This window comes from Saccostrea echinata, unplaced genomic scaffold (assembly GCF_033153115.1).
Source record: "Saccostrea echinata isolate AGI-Se365-2 ecotype Australia unplaced genomic scaffold, CSIRO_AGI_Sech_v1 ptg000012l, whole genome shotgun sequence".
Taxonomy (NCBI): Eukaryota; Metazoa; Mollusca; class Bivalvia; order Ostreida; family Ostreidae; genus Saccostrea; species Saccostrea echinata.
In genome coordinates this window covers 12,036,061-12,061,727 of record NW_026889761.1, presented here as the reverse complement: position 1 = coordinate 12,061,727, position 25,667 = coordinate 12,036,061, and the positions used below count along the sequence as shown (strand labels likewise).

At 32.6% G+C, this 25,667-nt stretch overlaps 1 protein-coding gene across 1 annotated transcript; it reads left to right on the top strand.

Moving 5' to 3' along the window:
* The first annotated feature begins 1,003 nt into the window (after positions 1-1,003).
* LOC133185942 (ADP-ribose glycohydrolase OARD1-like) lies at positions 1,004-4,112 on the top strand. The gene is made up of 4 exons (XM_061321230.1): positions 1,004-1,030; positions 2,183-2,267; positions 3,045-3,198; positions 3,437-4,112. Exons 2-4 carry the CDS (start codon positions 2,241-2,243, stop codon positions 3,709-3,711), a joined length of 456 nt encoding a protein of 151 aa, XP_061177214.1. The 5' UTR covers positions 1,004-1,030; positions 2,183-2,240; the 3' UTR covers positions 3,712-4,112.
* Positions 4,113-25,667: the final 21,555 nt, after the last annotated feature.

Below are 25,667 nucleotides of genomic sequence, written 5' to 3'. Positions count from 1 at the left end.
TGAGGATAAACTTCCAAAAAATGGAACGAAGACCCACTCATATCGAAAAATTGTGTTATGATATGAGAAAATTATCCTTTTTGTCCTCTTTAGTGTGTGTATGCTATTTTATAGGCAAATAATTTCAATCTTTGTGAGAGGAGTTGTGGAGGTTTTTGCATAAAAAATACTTTAATGTTAGATGAAATATCAAAGAAAATTTTGTTATAATTGAGATTTAATTTTTCATCTTAATGTTTTTTGCACCATAGGCATTTCGCTCGTACTGATATAGAAGGAATGTAGCTAGGGAGTGCTTGCAGTTGATATAGAGTCAAATAAAGGCAGAGGGATTGTGGGCCGCCTTGAGGCCCTTGGTATAGGTACTGCAGTGGTGGGGGTGTAGGGTCGAAGATCCCGGATGCTGGTGAATTGTAAGCATTTCGGATGGCTTAATTTGAGTGTCCACGAGAAGAAAATTACAGTAAGTTAGTCTAAATTTCAACATTTAAAATGCCGATTTCATCATGAAATTTTATGATTAAGTAGAAATGGGCTCTCCTGTCTGGTATATAATGTGCATATTGTTACATATACAGTGTATAACGTATTCAAATTATTAATATTTTTTTTTTTATTTTACAATATATCGCTTATTTTAATAATTTTAGTGCATCTCATGTAGTATTAATAGAATCACTCATTACTAGGAGTGTGGGGTAGTGAAATTCCACCGAGGGGACAATTAAGATTCACGGTATAGGACGAGGTAGAAAGTCTGAAAATATAAAGTGGATGGTTTTACGCCATGATGCCGTAAACAAAAATCATAATGGAATAATATGACCTTAACTTTTACTTTAAACGTGTTTAGAGCTAGCCTATACATATGTCATAACCATGTCAATAATATAAGATAACATTTAAAAAAAAATACAATTAAAACAAATTTTCCGGAAAAAATAGCGTTATTTAAAGGGTTTGCATGCTACCGACCATGTATAAACTTCCTCTTTGACGTCAACACGAGATTCACTTTCAGTTTCAGATGGTAATACACCGAATTTGACGTTAATCATCTTCAGTCAAGTTTTCAGTGTCATTTTTTTTCAGATATGTATTCACCAGGTGCAACCCTTAGTGAGGGCCGACCTGTTTCATGCATTCTACATTTATTGTTCAGTTGTTATGTTTAATACCTGAATTCGGATCACTATAGAGACGTACTTACTATGCTTAATCCATATAGGTCCCTGATATCAAGAATACACCCCCCCCCCAACTTTTCATTTCTTACCTGAACTCAAATAATAAAAGTTATAAAATATAGTAATTGATCCAAAAATACAAAGAATAGTCCTTACATGTTTATCAGTTATTTTTCAAGCATGTAAATTTAACAATTTTAATTTGTTCTGTATGTTTATAACTGATCCTGATTGATTTATTTAGGGATATCAAATGAGAATTCAGGAGTGAATCTTGTAAATGAATGTAAGAATCCCTTGATTATTTTAAGCATAAACAGTGCATTAAATAAAAAAATCACCTGAAATGCATTAATTTATTTGTCGTTGTGTTAGTTATTGCGTACAGCTACACCAATCATTTTCTTAAATTTCTTTGCCAGTATTTACTTTACTATAAGCATTTCAAGCATGTGTCAGTATGTCCCAGTATTTACCTTAACCATTACAAGCATGTCTCAGAAACTCAGACCTGTCAAGACTGCTGAAGGTGACAGCTGACAAACATGCTAATGTACTTTGTGTTATTGAATAAAGGGTTAGATGTAGGTTGTTAATCATGAATATATTTACTTCATCTCATTTGAAGGAAGTCCAACTCAGAAGCAGCTTATTTTGTCTGCAGTTGCCACTTGATTTATATACAGTAAAACTTGGTTATAACGAAGTCACTGGGACCTGTGAAATTACTTCGTTATATCTGTAATTCGTTATATCCGTATAAGGAATTCGTTAAATTTAGATAGTTGGGGATCCAAGAAAACTTCGTTATATCTGTGAATTCGCAATATCCGTGTTCGTACTAAGCAAGTTTTACTGTATGCAGCAATTTGATAAACTTCATATTTTCTTTTAATTACATCATGTCATTAAGAGTAACGTTAAGAATTTTCTTTCCTCCTCTTGTGAGTTTACCTCTTTTATTTCACAGTATCATGTTGATATATATATTTCAGTACATCTGAATGTATAGGAACTAATGTCATAGAGTGCTTAGACAATCAAGCTGACACCATGGCTGAAGGTGGGACCAATAAAATGGTAAATAGAATTGACTTCAACCAAAGGCTCCTATTTTTAATCTTCCTTTATTCTAGCTATCAATTTTATTTACTTTGACAAAATAGTGCAAAAGAAAGTTGTTGTGAATATTCTGTACATTTATCGGGGGAAAAATAATTAATGACATACATAAATAAAATCAGGAAATATTTTCAAGCCTAAGCAACATGCTACAGAACAAAGTAGATAAAGAATGCATTAAGTGAGATGTTTAGATCAGTACTATTACAGTATTCATTCCATTTATTACTTCCTAATTTTTATGGATGATAAATTCTTGCAGCATTATGAATTTCAAACAGAATAAGACAAGAAAAATAATATTGAACAAATTCAAATTTCTAGTCTCAACTTATTGATTTTAATGCAACATATTCAAAGAACAGATTTTATTTGATACCATGTATATTATTTCAAGCCCTGAAAAGTACCTGTTGAATGAGGAAATATTACACCAACCCCTAGCTCATAAAAAGTGTAAGGGGGAAGAAACTGGGAACATATAATACAGTTTTATAACTAAAACATTAAATTAGTGATCAAGCATTGGAAATACTATTGTTTTGGCAATCTGAGCAAAAACAGTATAAATTTATAGTATTATGAGGGACCCCTCTTACACTATATACCAGCTGCAGTTTTGCTCAGATTGTGTCAAATGTGGTGGAAAGAGTAAACGTTTAATTAATACTAACTTCCAAAGGAAGAAGGTATCTATGACATTTATGCTGTTGTGATTTTGAATTGATATTTTAGAGCTTTCATCTGGAGGAAAAGAAGGGAGACCTATTCAGCTGCCCTTCCACTTTTTCACTCGCCCACTGTATAAGTGAGGATGTCAGAATGGGCAAAGGAATTGCTGTACTATTCAAGAAAAAATTTGGAGGTGTAGAGGAAATTAAAAAGCAAGGTTAGTTTTGTTTTAAGCAATTAATTAATATAAGGTAGGGTGTGGTTGGAAGCACTGATACTCCTGTTGGAGCCTCCTTTGTTAGTCATTTCTAACCTGAAAGAGGCCATGCAAGATGACAACATAAGTCAAATGCAGTTCACCATTTTAAATCATTGCTGTTTTGTTAGTTTGTTCATAGTCCTTTTTGTAGAATGTACTGACAAGAAAGATAATTATTTTTGCTTTAATATCATAGGGGTGAAGCCAGGTGGAGTGGCAGTGTTGGACAGAAGTGGCAGATATATTTACTATCTTGTGACCAAGGTTAAATACAGTGATAAACCAACATATGACAGTCTAAGAGCTAGCCTGGAGGCCATGAAAGACCACTGTCTAAAACATCAAGTCAGACATCTTGCTATGCCCAGAATCGGTTGTGGATTGGACCTTCTCAAGTGGGAGGAGGTCTCACTGATTTTAGTGGAAACATTTCATGATACAGATATTTCTATTACTGTATACAGTTTATGAAACAGTTCATGATACAGATATTTGTATCACTTTATACAGTTTATGAGCTGTAGATTTCGCTTGATCTGCTGACAATGACTGAATGCTATTGTATATGAAGAGGACTGTGAATTGACCATTTTTTTCTTCTGAAAAGTATTGTAATTGTATTCAATTTTTTTCTTTGTTGACATACAGGTTCAGGAATATATAACCTACATGCATGTGCAAGATTCAGACCTTCTACAGGAAGTAGCTAGCATATTTTTTTCTCTCTTTTCTTATGTTGTTGTTGCAGTTTTATTATTGCATGTCATTAAAATGTTATCATAGTTCTTTACAGTAATTGTGATTAAAATTCAGGATTTTTTTTTAAATCAGCCTACAGTATATGATTTCATTAAAATGTCACTGAATGAAGATATGTCATGTTTCATGTCCATCCATGCATTTTCTTTCCTGTTACATTTGGTGCCATTGACCAACCTTGGACTTCCAGGTGAAAGTCATATCACAGGCAAAATAATGTGTGTTGACTGTCTTCGGAAAGAAAGACAATTTAAGGAGAGTTTGTGCTATATGGATCATAGATTTTGGCCTGGATATCTCTGTGGCTAGAGCACCTGACTATTAATGCATATCTGTAGACTAGTTAGAGCACCTGACTTGTCATGCATCACCTGAATAGTAATGCATCTGTGTGGTTAGAGCACCTGATTAGTAATACATCTCTGTGGTTGGAGCACCTGACTGGTAATGCAGGGATCTCAGGTCTGATTCCTGTTACAGCGATAAATCTCCTTTCCCCTAACAACGTCATCAAAAAGTATCTTTGTCTTTAAAAGATGTCACAGAGCCAAGATTTAAACCAATATTTAGGACATTGGCTATACTATTAACTTAATTCATTCATGTAGTTTATTTCAATCTAGGGTAACAAAATTATGTCAATTGCACTGTAGGTATTTCGATATTTTCAATACATGTATAACGACTTGAACAAGATTCAAAGATCCAACTTTTGGTGCACCTATATGTTTGAGGTATAATCCCAACTCACGTTTGTTACATGAATGATGTCATACCTGTATGTTACTGTATATAGCATATATTTGAATTCAAGAGTTCCAAAGTCATTACACAGAGATTATTTGAAAAAGAACAATATTTCTCTATTTTGAATGATTGTAATCACAGGTTAGGGGTAATATTTCCTTGCATAACTGAAGTCTCTTTTTCGAAATATTTGCCAATTTTTACAATCGCACCACCATGAACCCTCTTTATTGTACAGGTAAACGGAGCAATCTCGTGTCGTAATTAGTATAAAACACAATGGCCTTAAAATTGGTTTGAATCATGTCAGACAAATTTGACCCAACGGTAGACCAATTAATTTTGCAAATAAAGTCATTATTACAACCATAGACTTAAGGTTATAGGATACCCCAAATCTGTTATATATATGTTTGTATCTTGCCCCCCCCCCTCTCTATCTCTTGTTTATTTGAGTTTCAAAGTAAATTGTGACATGCACTTTGAAAAATTAGAGTAAATTTGTATTTATTTTAGGTGGTTTTGTATTGAATTTCAATATAAATATAAAGTATGAAATAGAGGAAAATGAAAAAAAGTCTGGTTTATCCTATGCATTTAAAACGAGACTGTTGACATTCCCTGGAATGTCAGTCACCTTTCTCAGTTAAATGTTGATCATACGCAGAATACAATTTGTGCAACGATTCAGTTGGAAGGCGTAGCACTTAATGAAAGAGACCATTGGATGTTGCAACATGTACATAAATAGTGGAAGTTGAAAATGGAAAGGCCACAGTCCTATTTAACGAAAGATAAGATGCAAGTTTACAATTATCATCTGTAATCAGTAAAAATCCGAAGGTAAAACAAATGTGAAAGGCTCTGTAATGTCTTTTATTTTGAGTTCACTGGTATATCTCGGATCGAGAGATTGTTAATTGATAAATCATTATCGATAAACTCTAGTGTCATATTTAAGGTCATTGCAAGTGTTGACGTCTTGAGTAGAAGTTTTTGGATGAAATTTGCTTCATAAGAATACAAAAAAACAAAAACATGTCTGCGAATGATTTACAATTGGTGCCTATGGGAATTCATACAGATTTAAAAAAAAATCAAGAGGAATGGTTGTAATAAGAGTTGAACTGTCATACGTTTTGATGCTTTCAACCACATTCTTGCTGTGGCATTCAACTCGACATTTAGATAAATCGAAGACATTTTATCAATTAACAATAGTTAATACTCTCATTCATATGTTGACTCGATATATCCCAGTGAACTCAAAATTAAAGACACTAAGGAGTATGTCACATCTGCTTCATTTATGAATGTTTTACTGACTATAGACGATAATGGCCACTAACTAAACTGTACGACAAAAGGGATGACTTCAGCTTTTCCATCGTCACCTTCCCTTATTTATGTAGTAATATTTTATCATCACCTGCCTATGGTATTTTTGTCTCCCAACCGATTCGTTACGCAAGAGGTGTATCCTCTTAAAACGATCCATTTTTAAACCGAGGCAAGCTACTGAAAAATAAGTTGATGTTACAAAGATTCAACAAACTCGTTTACAGTCAGCTTCTCAAAAATAAGACTTTGTTTGTAAATACAAAATATCTTTGGGTCGTTTCTAGTTTAACATGTTTGAAACCGTTTGTTAGGTCATTGCTTTTATACAAAATTTGACTACGGAATATTCCATATACCCGATCAATACATAGGCTTACAGCAGTTGTGACCAGTCAACATGGGATGCTCCCTCCTCTTAGGCACCTAACCTACCTCTGGTGTTTCCAGGGATGCCTGTTTTGCCCTGCTCATGATTCGTTTTACTTGCTAAGATTTTATTTCGCAAGTCCTATGGTCGATACAATGACCTGTAAATACAATCTATCATTAAGGCAAAGCTAACTGACATTTTTCATACTAACTGTTAGGCCATTATTTACACACTGAATTGTCTATGGATTTTTTCCGTTTTTTTTTTTCAATCATGACAAGGAGCACACGACGGGTGTGACCGGTCGGCAAGGAATGCTCACTCCTCCATGGCATCTGATCCAATTTCTGATGTTTTAGAGGTTCGTGTTTGCTCTGCTCCTGATCTGTATTGTTTGAATGGACTTTTGAGCTTGAATACTGATCGTTATCTCCATATTTTATTTATGAGATTGATAGCTTTCCTTTTACTTCAATTTTTCGAACTTTATGTAATTATGCATGTTTTCAAAAGCATGCTTTTTAAAAATCATATTCTATTTTGATAAAGTTTTAGACTAAGAGTAACACCGCTAATATCAAATTAAAAAAGGCTATAAATTGACATGGATATACTTGTATATAGATACAGATAAGTGTACTATATTCTGGAAAAAAAGTTCATCGTGTACAGATGTAGTTTATGTGTCATTAAATGATAGAAAAAAGTTCATCTATCATATTTCTCAAGAAAAGAAATTTTCTGAACTCTCTGAAATCTCGAACTCCTTCTACATTGTTTTATTATTATAATAAAGTGGCATATAATTGATATTTAAATCTGATGATCGAAGTTTCTTAAGAAACACAATCTGATAAAAATGATAGAATTGATAGAAAAGGTATTTCTTATCAAAAAGAGCTCTGACATCTTCAAATCATTAATTATGATCATTTTTTTTCTTACTGTAAATCAGGTACATGTAGTTTGGATCATTTTTATTACAGCCTATAATGAATGGGTACAGGGACACTCAAATATATAACTAAATATTTTATCCTAAATGATTCTTAAAATAAATATCCCAGTAATGCTTGAGGAAAAAAGAAAAAGGGAAAAAATAGTTTTTTTAAATAATCACAATGAAAATTGTTAAGATAAATTATATATTTACAGGCATACATGTAACATATGTATTTTTTAAACGCAATTGTTCAGTCTTGAGGTATTACAGAAAAAAGTATAACGGTCTTAATTATTTTCCAGTGTTGATTTTATCTAAATTTAAGAATAAATTAAATGAAACTGTATAAAACCTTTTGGTACAAAGTATATATTTCACATATTCTGGATAATGGAATACGTATAGGCACAGGAGAAAATATGCATCCCGATAATCTCCCTTATTTAGAAAAATATATATGCCAAGAAAATTTACATTTTGATACGATTAACCGGTTAATCGGTCAGAAAGTCCTGCATGCGGTTAACCAGTTAGTAATTCTGTGTCCGATTGCCATCCTTATAATATACATAATTTGATAAAGAGACGATCATTTGATTTAAATATGGCAAGAATTTTAATTACTGATATTTTATATGATATGATATAATATGATATTTTTTTGTTATTCACTCAAAATGTAAGTTTATTTTAAATTACTAGAAATGCTACCAACAGCAACAATTTTAACCTATATAATATAACGTTTCATCGACATGAATCGGGAAAAAAGTATTATGCAAGGATGTTGACAATGATGAATATAAACATGTATGCATCCCATTTTAAGGGCGAAAAGTCACCATAAAATGTAGTATTTTCAACGAATAGCAAGACTCCCTAATGGAAAGGTATGACATTGATTGATATCCTACAGGTAAATACATGTTTATGTAAATCAGTGTATGGTAAGGAAAGTCCAATTCCTGCTAAAAAAAATTGAATAATAGTACATGTTAGAAAGTGCTCAATGCTGTCGACAAACAATTTTAACCTGTTTTCCACCAATAACCAAGCTGTAAGTGCGCATATTATAGGGACAGAAGGACCACCAAGAAGTTATATCCATTACTTTTGGGTTAGATTTAAAATAAATTCTAAAATCTAAATTACTTTCTCAATTTTTCAAATTGGTTAGAGAGCAAAAATATCAAAAATCAAAATGATGTAAAATACATGTGAAATGTTTATTTATTACCAGTGAATTAACCCTTTTCTTTTGTTGACTGACATACAATTAATACTAATTCAAATGCACTAATATAAATTTAGTACCTCTACGTTTTATAAGGCTAAACATAAACTATATACCCGCATATTTTTCGTACCCTGAATCATTACACGTAAGCTTGGTTGCTTTATTTTGGCATATCATTTGATGAAGCATCAAATTTTCATCCAAAATAAAATACCTATATGCGTTCTTGTATTAATGTTCATTCTAATCAAAATACATGAAAATTTTCATCAGTATATTTATCAGTAGACATACATGATGTACATAAACCATCAAAAATAAAAGTTATTGAGTATTAAGTTCTCTTTGTTGTACGTTTTAACGATAGAGAAATAAAATCTTTGACATTGCAATCGTCTTGAATTGAGATGTTTTACATCTTTTTCTAACTAAAATATATTATTTAATTTTTTTTATAAAGAAACTTTTAAAATGTCAAAGTTTGAATGAACGAATATTTTATTTCAAAGGCTAGCTGACTTATATTATATCCAGAAATCAACATATTTAAACAGATGATCATTTCAATTTGGTCTTTGTGTATGGCCATGTCAATAAGATATTTGTTGGGTTATAAATATATAGTGCAAAATTCTTTAAGGAAATAAAATACAAATAAAATATAAATGTTTGTAAAACAGAAGTATGAAGTTCGAGCATTTCCACATTTCCATATCATGAAATACCCCTTCAGTTCCATTTACATTTAGAACGTCAGAATATTATTCTCAAAATAAGTAGTGTTCTAGAGTACCTACTAATTAGTCCCCTACCGGTGAAACCGGAGGGGACTATAGGTTTCCTCTGAGTCTGTCCGTCCGTCTGTCTGTCCGTCTGTCTGTCTGTCCCTCTGTCTGTCTGTCAGTCTGTCCCACTTGGTTTTCCGCACTTTTTTCTTAAACGCTTGCAGATATTGAGCTGATTTTTGGTATGTGAGTGTATCTTGATGAGTTACAGATCAAGTTTGCATTTCGTTCCGCTTCATTGATTTTTGACGGAATTACGGCCTTTTCAATTTTTAAGGGTTTTCCGCAATTTTCTTCTAAATGCTTGTAGATATTGAGCTGATTTTTGGTATGTGGCTTTACCTTGATTAGTTATAGATCAAGTTTGCATTTCGTCCCACTTCATTAATTTTTGACGGAATTATGACATTTTCAATTCTTAACGGGAACCAGATTACACTTGCCGGTAGGGGACTAGTATTGCTAATGCAATACTCTCAGAATGCTTGTTTACATATAAAAATATATCGTTATATCAAGACAGAAGTTGTTTCAGATTATATATTCCTCGTTTGAATTCAACAATTCGCAAATTTTATGGTCGATACAATAACTTTGTTGGCAAATACAATCTATCGTTGAGTCGAATGTTAACTGAATGTTTTATATACAAATTGTTATGCCATTATTTTGACACTGATCTGTGCATGGATTTTTTTCATTTGCATGATCATGATAAAGGGTATACGGTAGGTGTAACGGGTAGACAGGGGACACTTAATCCTCCATGGAACCTGATTCTACCTCTGGTGTTTTTAGAGGTCCGTGTTTGCTCTGCTCCCGATTTGTATTGTTCCAATGGACTTTTTAGCTTATATACCATTTGTTATCTTCATATTTCATATATTCAATTTAACTGTATCATTCGTTAGAAATAAATAATTAATAAATCGACAGATGATGATAGACCTATCAAGAATGTAATAAACTGATACACCTTATATGTGTCAACGACCTACGTACATAGAAAAGGAGTGTATTCGGAAGTGAATGTGGGTATATTACTACCCTGTGGTGAAGAGTTTCATCAATCAAACCAGCAGTCATTTTGATGTCTACATGTACGTCCAATGGAATGATTTGTTTGTTCCCACACCCGTTACATTTATCACGAAATCGCCACGAAATTACCTCTTTTTTTGATATTTGGACAGATGAATAAATGTGCTCTTATAGTCTCTGTTGAACATACTTTCCCCTCCCCCTCCCACCCCCTCTCTTTCTCTTGCATATATGAGAGAGAAGAAAATAGATTTCGAAACCTCATATTCAAAACATTTAAGACAACTTTATAGGATGTTATTATCGATTATGTATAATAATTTGCAAGAAATGTCATATATTTCTTTAAGATTACCTGTGCTTTCAGTTTGAAAGACAACAACTTAACGAGAAAGACAATGAGGATTTAGGTTTATAAATGCTTTCTTTTTGTTCATTCCGAGATTAACGATTACAAGCATTGCAGAAAAAAAAAATAGATAACCCACGTAAGAGGACTGTATACATTTTTTCTGCAATGGTTTCAACCGTTAACTCCGTATTAACATTTTATTGTTTATACATGTATCTATATCTGTACAAAATATTCGTATAAAGTATACATAGTTTTGAACTTTATTTTCTTATTCCTTGTATAATTGAAGAATTCAAATAATTCAAGTATCCAAGTACCTTTATGCGACTTTTATAATGCCTAATAAAACTGTGCATCTCTTCCAATACAAAATTTGAATTAATACCTGTCAAAAACCATATGTTTGGTAATTTTCTTTTAAATAACACACGAATTTTCATCATCCCTGGTGATATATGCTATTTTTTTTTTGTCTAAGAACAACTGATTGTACTACAATTTTAAAATTAAGAATATCTTGAAAAATTACCTATGGGTTAGGTATACCTTATTGTAAAGTACATTGCATATGTCCTTAAGAAATCTCTCATACGGATGACTTTGAAAAATCGTTTTTTCATTATAAAGAAAGAAAATAATAAGTCAGTACATTTTAGAGCCTCACATTAACAAACAGAGACTATGTTGTAACCTGTTATATTGTCAGCTGGGACCATGTACATATTGAAAGTGTATTCTATCTGCAATGCAGGATTATATATTGTTATAATTAATTTGCTTAAAATGTCATTATGTTTAAGGGTGTTTTTTTTTAAATTGAACTAGTTTTTTTTTCTAAAGTAATCTAAATATATTAAGCATGAAATCAAAAATGCAATTCCGATGAATGATGTATTAGAAGTCGTTTTTAATTATTTAAAATTATATTTGTCAAACTTATTTTCATAAAAAAAAATCTGTCTACCTAGATGTACTTATCTTGATATAAAATAAGGCTTGTAATTTATACATTTAGTCGTAAAATTTTCCTGAGTATTAAAACTTTTGCATGTATATGATTGACAGTGTTTATCGCTGCCCATGCGCCGATGAATATGAACTTTGACCTGTTATATAATTATTCATATTTACATTTCTCTCACAGTCCTCTCTCTCTCTCATTACAACGCAGTTACTGAATATAAAGCAACTCAACCTTGCGAAAAATTAATACTTGAAAAAATTGCGTGTAATACATGTAAGACGAATTGTGGTAATGTTCAATATTCTGTGGACCGATTATTTCAAAATTCAATCTCATTTATTTCTTATTATACATGAGGAACTTCTCCATCTCAAAAAGTTGACATTACTTGTACTAAGTGCAGAAAGAAAACAAATGTTCAATTTTATTTATAAGCGTATTTTGTTGATACAAATAAACACAAAGTTTAGAAACTTAATAGTTCTCTTGTAATATAATTATCATTCATTATAATATGTAGAAAGAGAGAAAAAACAAACACGTGCAATAATATTATTCTAGTAATGATGTCAACATATCCATGAATCAGAATCACTGTAAGTTTTTATTACTCAATAAACAACATGCCTTAATACAGACAAGTATCTTAACTGTAATAATTTTATTTCTTGGATACATATTTATATTTAAAAAAAGAAATAATCCACCTATCTAAGATTTAATGAATGAAATATGAAGATAATGAACAGTATTCAATCTCGAAAGACCAATGATACGATACAAATGAATGAATGAATGAATGAAACATGATCAAGTACTAGTATTCATAAATATCTGTGAAAAATTTTCTAACAACCTTTCTGAATAAGATACTGAGAAAATTCAAGTGTTATGAAAAAGTTGAAGATTACGAATATAAATTGACATCGGATAAAGTCAGCATTTCGTAAATTCTATGGTAGTTATAATGAACTCTTCAGCGCATATAACCTATCACTGGGTCGTATTTTGCCTCATACCAATTGTAAGGCCATTGTTTTCATACTTAAGGACAAACACAACGTAGTCTTTTTCTCTGGAGTTGAAGAGTTCCGATACTTAAAGGAACTATGTGCTACATTTTATTGTCTATATATGCTGTTGGACACTTCTTCTAAAACAAGTTTGGATAAATAAAACATCTAGAATATATGTTTATTAATTTTTGTATATTTTTCTTTGAATTATACAAGAATTTTCATCAATTGATATCTTTTCAAATTCCCTGGTAATGCATGCTGATTTTTTGTCTACGAACATCTGATGGCACTATAATCTTAAATTAAGAATATTTTGAAAAATTATCAGTAGGTAAGATACGTTGCGTATGTCCTTAATTTGACTACAGAAAATTCCCTCTATCTGATATACACATAGGGCTCATGGCGGGTATGACAGGTCGGCAGGGGATGCTTACTCCTCTTTGGCACCTGATCCCACCTCTGGAATCTCCAGGGACCCATGTTTTATGCCCTGTTCACAGATTTTTAATGTTTGAAGGGGTTTTTGGAGATCGATAAACATTCGTTATCTTCACCCTTTTTTTTCCTCATAAATCCTGTAAACAAAACAAATCACGATCAGGGAATCCCCTGTTTACTGGTCACATCCGCTCTGAGACCTCTGAATTGATCATATAAATGGAATAGTCCGTGGTCAAAATAACTATAAACAACTGAGATGGAAAGTTTTTGTCATCTTTGCAAAATAATGACTGTAAACAAGATTTGTCCACAGCCTGTCTCTATTTAAAAATTAATTGTCCTCAGAACATGCTCTTGAGTTTCAAATCATATGCAGCTGATAGTGGAATATTGCTTCATATATAGTGTAAGGGAAAGTTGGGGATGGAAAAGTTGAAGCCATTCCTTTTGTCAAGAAGTTTAGTACTGTTGTTGGTTGGGCGTTAAGTTGTGCATTAACTTCTATAGTCAGTGAAAGCAAATGTGGCAGACTCTGAGTTGTCTTTTATTTTGAGTACACTTAGACATACTGATTCAACAAAAGAATGATACTAACTATTGTTAATTGATAAAATGCCGACTAAATGTAGAATTGAGATCCACAACAAGAGTTTTCCTCTCATGTAGTTGCTTCAGACCTGTAGCGTTATGGTTTAATATTTTTAAATTTTAGTCTTTGACCATAATGGTCAAAGACTAAAATATAAAACCATAACGCTACAGTTCTGCAGCTACTCATGTAGAAGCTTATGAATAAATTCTGCTTCATATAAGAATATAAAGACTACATTGATGTTGTCAATTAGGAACTCTAACATATTTTTTATAAGAAGAGCCAACACGGACCTCTGAAAGCAGAGGTGGGGTCAGCTGCCATGGAGGAGTAAGCATCTCCTGTCGACCGATCACACCCGCTGTGTGCTCCTTGTCATGATCTAAATGGAAAATCCGTAGATAATTCAGTGTGAAAATAATGACCTAACAATTTGTATGAAAGATGCGTAAGTCAACATTCGACTTAACGGCAGATTGTATTTGCAAACAGGAGCATTGCATAGACCATAGAGTTGCAAAATGCTGACTTTAAAGAGATTGTTGATATCTTTGTACCATGAAATTATTTGTCAATTGTCTACCTCGTTTAAGAAGTTGTTCGTGCGTGTCATATATGCTCCATTCGCAGGTGATGGTATATTGCTAAAATAATAGAACTTGACGATAAAGGTTGAAGTCATCAAGTTTATCATAAAGTTTTGTTGCTATTTTATCATTCAAATCTTTTTTCTAGTAATATTCCCAAATATGAATATGTGTCAGACTCTATTGTGTCCTTTATTTAGAGTTCAATGAGATATTTCGAATCAAACGTAGGAATGAAACTGAATATTGTTAATTTATTGATAAAACGTCGTCGATCTATCTAAATGTCGAATTGAATGCCGCGAAAAAAGATTTCTTCTTTTCATGTAGGAGTTTTTGTTTTTAAATTCTGTTTCATATGAATACTAAAACAGGTTTTCTAATAGAGGGGCGCAATAACTACACATGGGAATATCAACAGATTGTTGGAAACTTGGTCTCCGAAAACTACATACATGTAGATGTTGATGAGAAACTCAAGAATCTTTAAAATGTCAACCTTGAAGTACTTGTGTATAAAATCAGAATGTTTTTGAACAAAAGTTTGCAGATGACCTATGACAAGGTTTGCAAATCTATGAGCTCTATTTTATTGATGAAGAAGTTGTGTATGATGTCAAAAAGTCTGGTCTTTAATTTATTGTGGGAACAAGTTATATATAAAGTCTTGAAAAATCGTACGTTTTAATACTAATGCATTGGTAAATTTTTCTAAAAGTTCTTTGGGGGTTTCAAGTATCCACATCTGATTAACACCTCTTCTCGAATATGTTGTGCAGTACTCATGAAGTTTCTTCTTCACAAGTGCTGATGTTCATAGTTTCGTGAACAAACAGGCTTAGAACATTTATTAGAATCCGTTTTTTAACTTTGTAAGGGTTTATATGATATTTAAGAATCCAGCATAGGTATGATAATTAAAATTCAATTTGATTGTTGGGAATATAAAAAATATTAAAAGCTAAGATATGATTTTGAAGAATTTCATGTTGATGTTCTCCTTCGTCCTACAACTATAGTCCTGCTGGACACGTTATTACTGGTGACGTAAATATAGTTAATAATGAGGACCTTAGATCACTAATTTTAAAAAGGCCAACATTTAGAGAACCCCGATCTTTTAACTGGCGTCATAATTTCATAAATATTATGGATTCTGTGGAAGATTACGCCAGGCGATGGGCCAGACATGAAAAAGAAGTCCTTAATTGACACGTTGTCAGAATGAATTAAATGTATCAGATGTATGTTAAAATCTCGCATTAAGCGATTGAGGGGCAAAATGAAAACCAACTATCCTTCTGTGTTCAATAATTCAGAAGTGAAAAAAGAACTGAATAGATTACACGATCAGTATGTACTTGTCCTTGCTGACAAAGCAGGTAACAACATTGCCTTTGTTTATAAGGCTCATATATACTAGTAAATTGTATTTTAGAGGAACTGGAATTTAATTCTACAAGTGGTAATCCAACTTATACCCATAGCTCCCTTTCTAAGCAGGAAATTCTTCGAACCATATGTCGGTTTTGAATATTTTTAATATTCCCAACAACCAACATGAATTGAATTACCATATCTATATTGGATTCCGAAACTTCATGAAAATCCTTACAAACAAAGATACAGAACGGGTTCCAGTCAATGTTCTACCAAGCCTCTTTCTTTACTCCTCACTAAAATATAACAGTAGTAAAGAAGAAACTTCAGGAGTACTGTACAACAATATATCTGAGAAGTGGTGTAAATCAGATGTGGATACTTAAAAATTCCAAGGAACTTTTGCAAAATTATTTCTATACTTATAAATTAATAAATTTTGCAAATAAACTCCGAAACGGGTGCACCAGAGTTCTTACTTACTCCTCTAAGAATACACATGATACAAGATGATGTCCGTAAACTATATTTAGATTTCACTTGCATCGTAAGTATCGTACATTAAATTAAAAGTCTACTTTTATTTTCTATAAACATCCATGAAATAGCAAAAACATGAGTACGGTGGCGTTTCCGGTTGGCGGATCTAAGTTACTGGTAATTTTAATGAAACTGGCAACAAGCAATCGTTTATTTATTTCATTAAACGTCATTACTGAATTATTCAATCAAAACTTGATTTAAATGATATAAAAGAAATAAGTTGTGATAACCGATTAAAATGGGAAATGTGCAAATTATTTTCGTCATTCACCGATCGTAATATTGACGGAAGCTTCTAGAACATCATATAGCATCGAGCCCGATGTTAAAAAGAAAATAGCTTTTGTGTGAATGGTCATTGAAATAATGGTAAATCATTGATAACACTGTAAGTTGTGAATATATTTATATATCGAAAGACTATTACATATAATTAGTAGGTTTTCCTAATAAATTATCGGTAAAAATTTGTATATATTCCTCACTGAGAGCATCGTGGCAACGAACCCGAAGTACAATTCGGACTTAATTCGTAATAAACCTGCTTACATGAAAAGAGAAAATTAATGAACAAGGCATTGTTCAAATACAATTATGCTGTAAAATTTTGTACTTTAATCAATATATTTCAGATTTTTTTTCTGAAAACAGTATTTTGTATCAAATACTCGGCCTATTCCAGTGGCGGATCTAGGAATTTTGAAAGGGGGGGGGGCGACCAGTTTGGGGTTGGGGTAGGGGCCCACAGACACAGATTTATTAAATTTTATGTATATTTTGGACACAAAATGGGAGGGGGACTGGGCCCCCTCTAAATCCGCCAGTGCATTCATAGGGCGTTATATAAAAGCTATTTTTTACACATGTACTTGGGTCTTGGATTATAAATATGTATGTACCTTATTGATATGTAAAAAAAGAGGTAAGGTACAGTTTTTACATATCAATAAGGTACATACATATTTATAAACCAAGACTCAAGTACCTGTGAATTTTTACCAAAAAAAAATCAATTTCTCAGTAAATGTGCATTTCTTGACGGAAATGAAATAAGAGTATCTGACGTACAATATCCATAACACAGTATATACAATATCCATAACACAGTATATAACAGGTTTCACAATAAACGTCAATTAATGAAATTGTTATTTAAGTTTTACAAAGCGGGGGTGGGGGGTGGGGTGGAGACGTACTTCTACTTCATGCGGGATTTTGAACAAAGTATTTCTTTCTTCTATAAGCCTGTTGGCTGTCAGTAGAAACTACAATATATATATATATTATTGGATTTTTTCTGTCGGTAGTGGTATAAATTCAATTCCCCGCGCTTGCGCGGGATTTCATCTAGTTGTTAAAAAACATTCTGATTGTACACACAAGTACTCTGAAGTTGATATTAAAAAGATGCTTGAGTTTCTGATTGACAATATCTATGTGGTTTTTGGAGACCAGGTCTTCCAACAATCTATTGGAATTCCCATTGCGTCCCGTTATCAGCAGACCTACAGTACCAACCAGACCCAACCTGACACCTAAGCAGTCCCAGAAAGCAGTCCCCGGGACTGCTTTGGGACCGCTCTGGGACTGCTGTGGGACTGCTCTGGGACCTCTCTGGGACTGCTCTGGGACTGCTCTAGAAAGCAGACCCAGCAGTCCCTGGGACTGCTTTCTGGGACTGCTTTGTTCACTCATGCATGAAAAAGGTTCTGAGTGACATGATAGCTCCGCCCCTTGTGTATTCTGAATTTGCAGGCTCCCTGTTGTTGTTTTGTTTACTTTCAGCAGAGAGGTGTTTAAGATAAAGAATTAAAAAAAAACCAAGGATTTTTTTACAACATTTTAATAAGTAGAGATAGATATACATGTAATTACTAAATGTCTTCAGGGGCTGTAAATTTACACAATTGTAGTCTAGAATTAATTTTAAAAAATGAAAGTAGTTAAAAGGGAAGTCAGGAGATGACTTTTATCCTTTAAATTAAACTTTAATACAGGTGTTTGAAAAAAAAATATATATCTAGGCCTATTTAATTAATTAATGCTAATTAGAACTTTAATACAGGTGTTTGAAAAAAAATATCGAGGCCTATTTAATTAATTAATGCCGTCAAGTTACGGAATGTACTCAAAGTTTGCATTAGCACTATTTAAAAACAAACAAACAAACAAAAAAACAAAACAAACAAACTTGTCATTACAATAAGACATTCAGAGGGACGTACTTTACTGGATTTTTTTTTTAATTGAAAAAGCTAAAACCATATGCATGCTAAAAAAGAGCTTTCCATGCTATATTTTACCGCCCTCAAATAAAACCTAATAATTTATAAAATGACCATGAAATAAAATTATTCTACCATTCTTCAGTCATTTAAAACATTATATTTGTGAACAATTATTGGGGGATTTATTTATGAATTTGTTTTTGATTTATAAACAAGTAATTAAAAGAGTGAATTTATAAACATTTTAAAATATTGGGAATTGTGACTTATTTCTTATTTGTTTTGTTTGTGTTTTCCCGGCCGATTTATGAAAAGCAATACAAATGTATAAAATGGTGTCAACACCTGAAGTTTCAATCGCCTCCGGGCATGATTAGCAGAAAGTCAATGCATGTTATTTGGGTATCAGTGTTACACATCACTGAACATGCTGGTCAACAATGACACTAATTTCAATCTATGTACTGCAAAAAATCTTCGTTTCAATAAATGTGTATAAATTTATTTCGGGATTAATTAATTTTGAACATAATCTGAGGGTTCCATTCGCGTGATTTACAGACGTACACTCAAACGTTTATATTATAAAAGTATTATTGTTTTCTGTTACATAGATACAGTCCCTGAAACGTTCTACTTTCCCATTTTTCCGTTCGCTCACCGTTCGTTCACCGTTCGTTCAGCGTGCGTTCACCGTTCGCTCACCGTGCGTTCACCGTTCGCTCTCCGTTCACAGTCTTGCGTTCTGCGTTCACCGTGCGCTCGCGTTCACCGTTCACAAAGCGTTCACCGTTCGCTCTCCGTTCGTTCACTTTGCGTTCACCTTGCGTTCAGCGTTCACTTATCGTTCAGTCTTCAGTGTCATTCGGAACTCCGAAGTGAAAGGACTTATCTTTTTTTGAAGTAAGGATTTACGGGATTTCAAATTTAATAATTCACATATCGTTTTTAAAGGATCATTATTTTATTGGAATAAATTATCTACAATATGCTTTATTATTATTATTATTCTAACTTAGCTGTTAGGTTATTATTTAAATTACTCTGGAAAATAAATGTTGTTATAAGTATGTACCTATGTAGAACGATGCTGAAAAATTGAATTTAAATACCGGCAATATAGGGGTACTTCAAGCACTGCAACATTTTACTGTTATGTTAAATACGACAAGTCGTTAATGGAGAGATAATAATCCATGTCATTTAATTTAGCAACTGCAGGAAAATTAGAAAGTATTTATTACTAACACGTTTTTTTTTTCTATTATTATAGAAATACATTATTAGAACTAGTTCTGAGAATTACAAATAGTCCTGCGGATATCCAGTTAATTAAATATCTTTGGAACGAATTAAATTAATAGTGTGGTTAAAAAAATATTTATTTAATGTAATATACTACAATTCATATATAAATTCTACTGTTAGAGAGAAAAAATTCCTTTCTTCACAATAACTTTATATGTTTGCCATTCAATATGATTAAGAACCCCCCCCCCCTTTTCCACGTAGATCGGTCACTTAGTCAGTATTTCCAGTATATTTTAAATTAATATTTAAAAAGAAGTTAACGCGTTTTGTAGCACAAAAATTTCAGTCTCAGAACAAACATGCTTCTAAAAAAGTCATTAAACAATAGTAGTTCAAAATATACACGCGCTGACGGTGGTATTTTAAATTCGCCAGGGAGTATGTTTCAAATTCGTTCGAAGTGTTTATGCCAAATGTATTTTATTTATTTATTTATTGGAAAAATTGGAATCAGATCTAGAAATGATAAAACAAGTTACAGTGTAGCACCTCGCCTTTGGTGTGACGAAACTTTCACACTTGGCTGCACAGTGTCGAATGATTTTGATTGACAGGACAAGCACGTGGACTTCGTGTGAACTTGAAGCAGGAAAATAAAAACCGATTATGACTGTCAAACAAAGTGAATTTGTTGATAAATAAAAAAAGGTTACTTTCACTGCCTGAGATATTTAGATAAAAATTAAGAGTTTTCGTTTATACAGGTACATGTACATGCATTTGTGAAAAGGGGGATAATACATAATCTCTCTCTCTCTCTCTCTCTCTCTCTCTCTCTCTCTCTCTCTCTCTCTCATTTGTCCGTTTAATCAAAACTATAACACGTATTACTTAAATACCAAGTTCTGAAATTTTAATCTATAACAAATAATATGAATGCTTCTTTGTATCACCTTGTCCGAGTATAATCACGGGGAATTGTTTATAGATACATGTAGAAGTCTGCTGAATAAATCATCATTTAAAAAAAAAATGAAAAGACACATAAATATATTATTGCATTAATTTTTTCTAAATATGAGGGTATACATGCAATACGTCCACAGACTAGCAAAATATTTTTTTATTTTTTTTCTCATTATTTCACACGGAAATGCCTTGACACGGAAATACATGTATGGTTGTTACAACCGTTGTAATTCGTTCTATAAGTCAGTAATGTACTCTTCAAAAATCATTATTTGTAATGGTTTTATATATCAAATGAGAATAAACATATTTATTTTACAACTAGAATGATTTTATTTTTTAAACTACAGCGTTCGGTAACAATGACAATGTTTTACAGCGATAAAAATCGTGTGATTAAACAGCGGAATTTAAACATCATACATATGTGCAGAAAATATTGTAAGAAACTTAATTAATGGTTTTACTAAATGTGCATCTTTCATCTTTCTCAGGACAATTTTTGAATATTTATTTATTTTCCGCCTGACATTAGAATACAATAGAATAGATACAATGCATGGAAAAGATCAGAGGCATTCCGAATAAATCGTTCATCTTGCGTTCACCATTCGTTCACCGTTCACTTTGCGCTAGCGTTCGCGCTCCGTTCGCGTTCTGCGTTCGCTCACCGTTCAGCGTTCACCTACCGTTCACCAAGTTGCGTTCAGCGTTCACACATCGTTCACTCACCGTTCGCTCTGCGTTCGCTCACCGTTCGCTCTGCGTTCGTTCAGCGTTCGCTCACCGTTCAAGTGGGAAAGTAGAACGTTTCAGGGACTGTAATTTAACGATTATTAAATTGGCAAGTCAGTGAAAATAATCATGACTGAAATATAATACACAAAGAATTTTTCAAAAGCTCCAGTACTTAAGAAAACTGCATTCAGAGTATAGTATGGAAATCGGCCTTGCTCTATAATTATAAGGCCTATTTAAAGCTAGTTTTGATAGAAAATAAATAACTCAAGTTTAATTATCTACAAAAAAAAAAAATAATAATAATAAATAAATATGGAAACCAGTATCAATCACAGTAATTTAGAAATTGATTTATTTTGGTGAAAAATTAATATACCACAAAACTGTGTTTAAATATTCATGTTATTTATAGGTGTGAACGTCTTCTTTGTTCAATATTTATTATTTGTTGCTATACGCGTAGTGTGATTTTCTTAACAGTTAAAAAATGACTGTCGCATGAGAATTGATACTTATCAGAAAGAAATGGATCATCAATTTCAACTGCCTTTTATAGTTACATTGTTTATTGGTAATCTCATTTCTGAGTAAGCTCCGCCCATTAAATTAATTAACCCCGCCTACTGGGACTGCTTTCTGGGACCGCTGGGACTGCTGGGACTGCTCTGGGACCGCTGTGGGACTGCTCTGGGACTGCTTTAGCAGTCCCAGAGCAGTCCCAGAAAGCAGTCCCCGGGACTGCTCTGGGACTGCTTTGTGTCAGGTTGGGTCTGGTTGGTACTGTATTTTTGTATTCATATAAAGCAGAATTTGTTCAAAATCTTGTGAAAAGAAGAAAACACTTGCAGTGGCCTTCAACTCAACATTTAAATAGATCGACGACGTACTGTCAATTAACAATGGCTATTTCCATTTTTATGTCGATACGATATATCCCGGTGAGCTTGAAATAAAAGATACCACAGAGTCTGACACACCTGTTTCATATTTGGATATTTTACTAGCAAAAGACGTTAATGTTAATCTAACAACCAAGCTTTATAATAAACGTGATGACTTTAACTTTTTAATCGTCAACTTCTCTTACTTATGCAGCATTATACCTTCATCACCTGCATACGGAGTTGATATCTCTCAGTTGATTCGATACGCAAGAGCATGCTCTACGTATGAAAAAATTTCTAAAACGTGGTAAGTTGATGAAACAAGAATATTAGCAGTCTTGTTTAAAGTCGTCATTTCGTAAGTTCTATGGTCGATACAATGACCTTGTCCGCAAATACAATTTATCATTAAGTTAAATGCTGACTGACGTTTTTTCATACTAATTGTTAGGCCATTATTTACATACTGGATTGTCGACGGATTTTTTCGTTATTTCCCGATCATGACAAGGAGCACACGGCGGGTGTGATCGGTCGGCATGGGATGCTCACTCCTCCATGGCACCTGATCCCACCTCTGATGTTTTAGAGGTCCGTGTTTGCTCTGCTCTGTAATTTGTATTGTTTAATGGACTTTTGAGCTTGAATACTGTTCGTTATCTCCATATATTTCATTGAAAGAGAACTGTGAGTAAAAGTCGGATTACCACTTGTAGAATGAAATCCAAATTCCTGTAAAATACAATTGCAATAATGAGCATATAAACGAAGACTATGTTGGTACCTGTTTTGTCAGCTGGGACCAGTGCATATTTATTGAATAAGCTATCTATTTCACTTCTGAGTTATTGAAAACAGAAGTAGATGGTTTCCATATTGCCCCTCAACCTTGTAACACGAGATTTCAACATTTATCTTATACTTTTAATTCATTTTGACAGTGTGTCTTCTTTTTCATATTTGACCCATCGTCTTCGACGGAGTTCATAATCTTTATGAAATTGTTTGCCAGTTGAAACATCGGGGCTCAAATAAAAAAAAATCATTAATGACACTTCCTGTTTTTTGTGAATTGTCCCTTTCAAAGTTGCAAGAAAAAAATGACGAAAATAAATCAACACCTATCTGGTTTAGAAAATAAGTCTGAAGAATGGAATACTTCTCTATTTGACAATGCATCAACTCTAAATATGTTGGCATTAACATCAGGAGTATGCAGCAGCATAATTTGAATTCGGTAGTCAATATGCTGATGAAGTATATAATAAATGATTCGTACGCTTATATATATATATATATATATATATATATATATATATATATATATATATATATATATATATATGTATATATATATATATATATATATATATATATATATATATATATATATATATATATATATATATATATATATATATGAATTAAGAGTACGATGTTGAAGTCATTACTAGTATGAACTATGAAGTACAATGTATCTTATAAGTAAGGATATCAAGATTTCTTGCATCAATTTCTTAAAAGTTTTCAAAGCTTATAAAAACAATTACGTTTTATCGATGTTCTTTGATTAATAACTTTCTTATACTTTTCTGTCTGATTGACAACACGTAACACAACCCATACTCAAACTTCTACTTTGACCTACAATTTGATTTTCCGTTTTGCTTTATAACATACTATAACATAAATATGTCCTCTTGGCCAAACAAACACTCAAAAAAATTCATTAAAAGTTATATTAAGTTACACTTGTGAATGAACTCCATGATGGACACAAAGGAAAAAAAAGTTGCACAAATAAGAAAATAAATCAATAAATACATGCAAATATTATGTAGATGCAAAATAATTCTGCTTTTATCAGTTAAATCAGAAAAATCAAAAAAAAAAAAATGTAAATTTGATACGCACATCCATGATCCCCAGTAAATAATGACGCGTGAAAAATGTCTGGACGAAAAAATACATAGAGACAATTATTATAATAGCGACAATTTTATATTGTATACACTGAGGCATTGCAGGCAAAAATATTTCATTATTCATGCACGTTTATGCAGGAATAAACCTCATTGGCTATTGAAAGGGGAAATGTCGAAATATATAGGAATTCCGGGTTTTTTCTTTCTTTTCCTGAGAATTTGGTGAAAAAAAAAAGCTAATCACTACCTACTTTATTCAAATACTCACATCGGAGTAGAACTCAAGACTCTGTATAAAAAAAATTTTGAATTTTGTGGTCTATATACACTGTATCCCCCTTTCCATTTCTCTAGGGCATGAAAACTGGGCTATAAACCAATGAAAAGGAAAACAACGAACAGTAATAAATTTGATATATCCTGTCAACAAAATGAATCGTTAACCGGACATTTACGTGGACCCCTGTAATCACCAAAGGGTTTGATCAGCTAGGCCCCTAGGAGGAATAAGCATCCCCCATCAACTGTCACATCCGCAGAGAGCTCTCTGTATAGACAAGGTACACGAAATAATCGGTTATCAAAATTAGTATAAAATTTCACTGTTGCCATGGAAGCTTTTTTAATTGAACTTTTCCTCTAAAGGTATTTCAAGCCAGCCTGCATATAAATAAATACTTATGTGTTAACGTCTCCTCAAGGTTCAGCAGTTTAACCCAAAAATGGCTGCAATTAATTGCCTTTGCAAGAAACCAAAAAAGAGTAAATTTGTTTTTTGTTTTTTAAATTTGCAAATTTGAACAAGTATACATGTAGTTGCTAATTCTGCATTCAACTCTAATATTGCACTGTTGGGATATATTCGAAGTAACAGATGGTATTGCTTCACTGAATTGCAAATTTTCTAGTTCGTTTTCCCTTTTTTCCATTATTTACTCCAAGAGCATATATTTGGCGTAGAAGGAAGAATACACTCGTACATGTAAGCGAACTATTTTTTCCCCGAAAAAGTAACGGACTCAAGATTAATTTTGTAAAACAGCCTATGGAAGTATTTTACAAAATTTAGCATGCCGTTGTGATTAGCTTCACGCATCGTATTATAATGTATCTCCAAATGGCAGTGGACTGGCCTTGTTTGTGTGATATGCGCGATTTCGTACGAAAGAGACAAGCATCACTATCACTGATATCCATTTCATATATATGGCGGGAAATAACACATTCGGAGCTCTCTGTGCGTTTTAATCATATCGAAGATAGTCCGATGACACCTGACATCCTGTTCCTATTGCGTAGAAAACTTGCGCATTCGTCCTAAC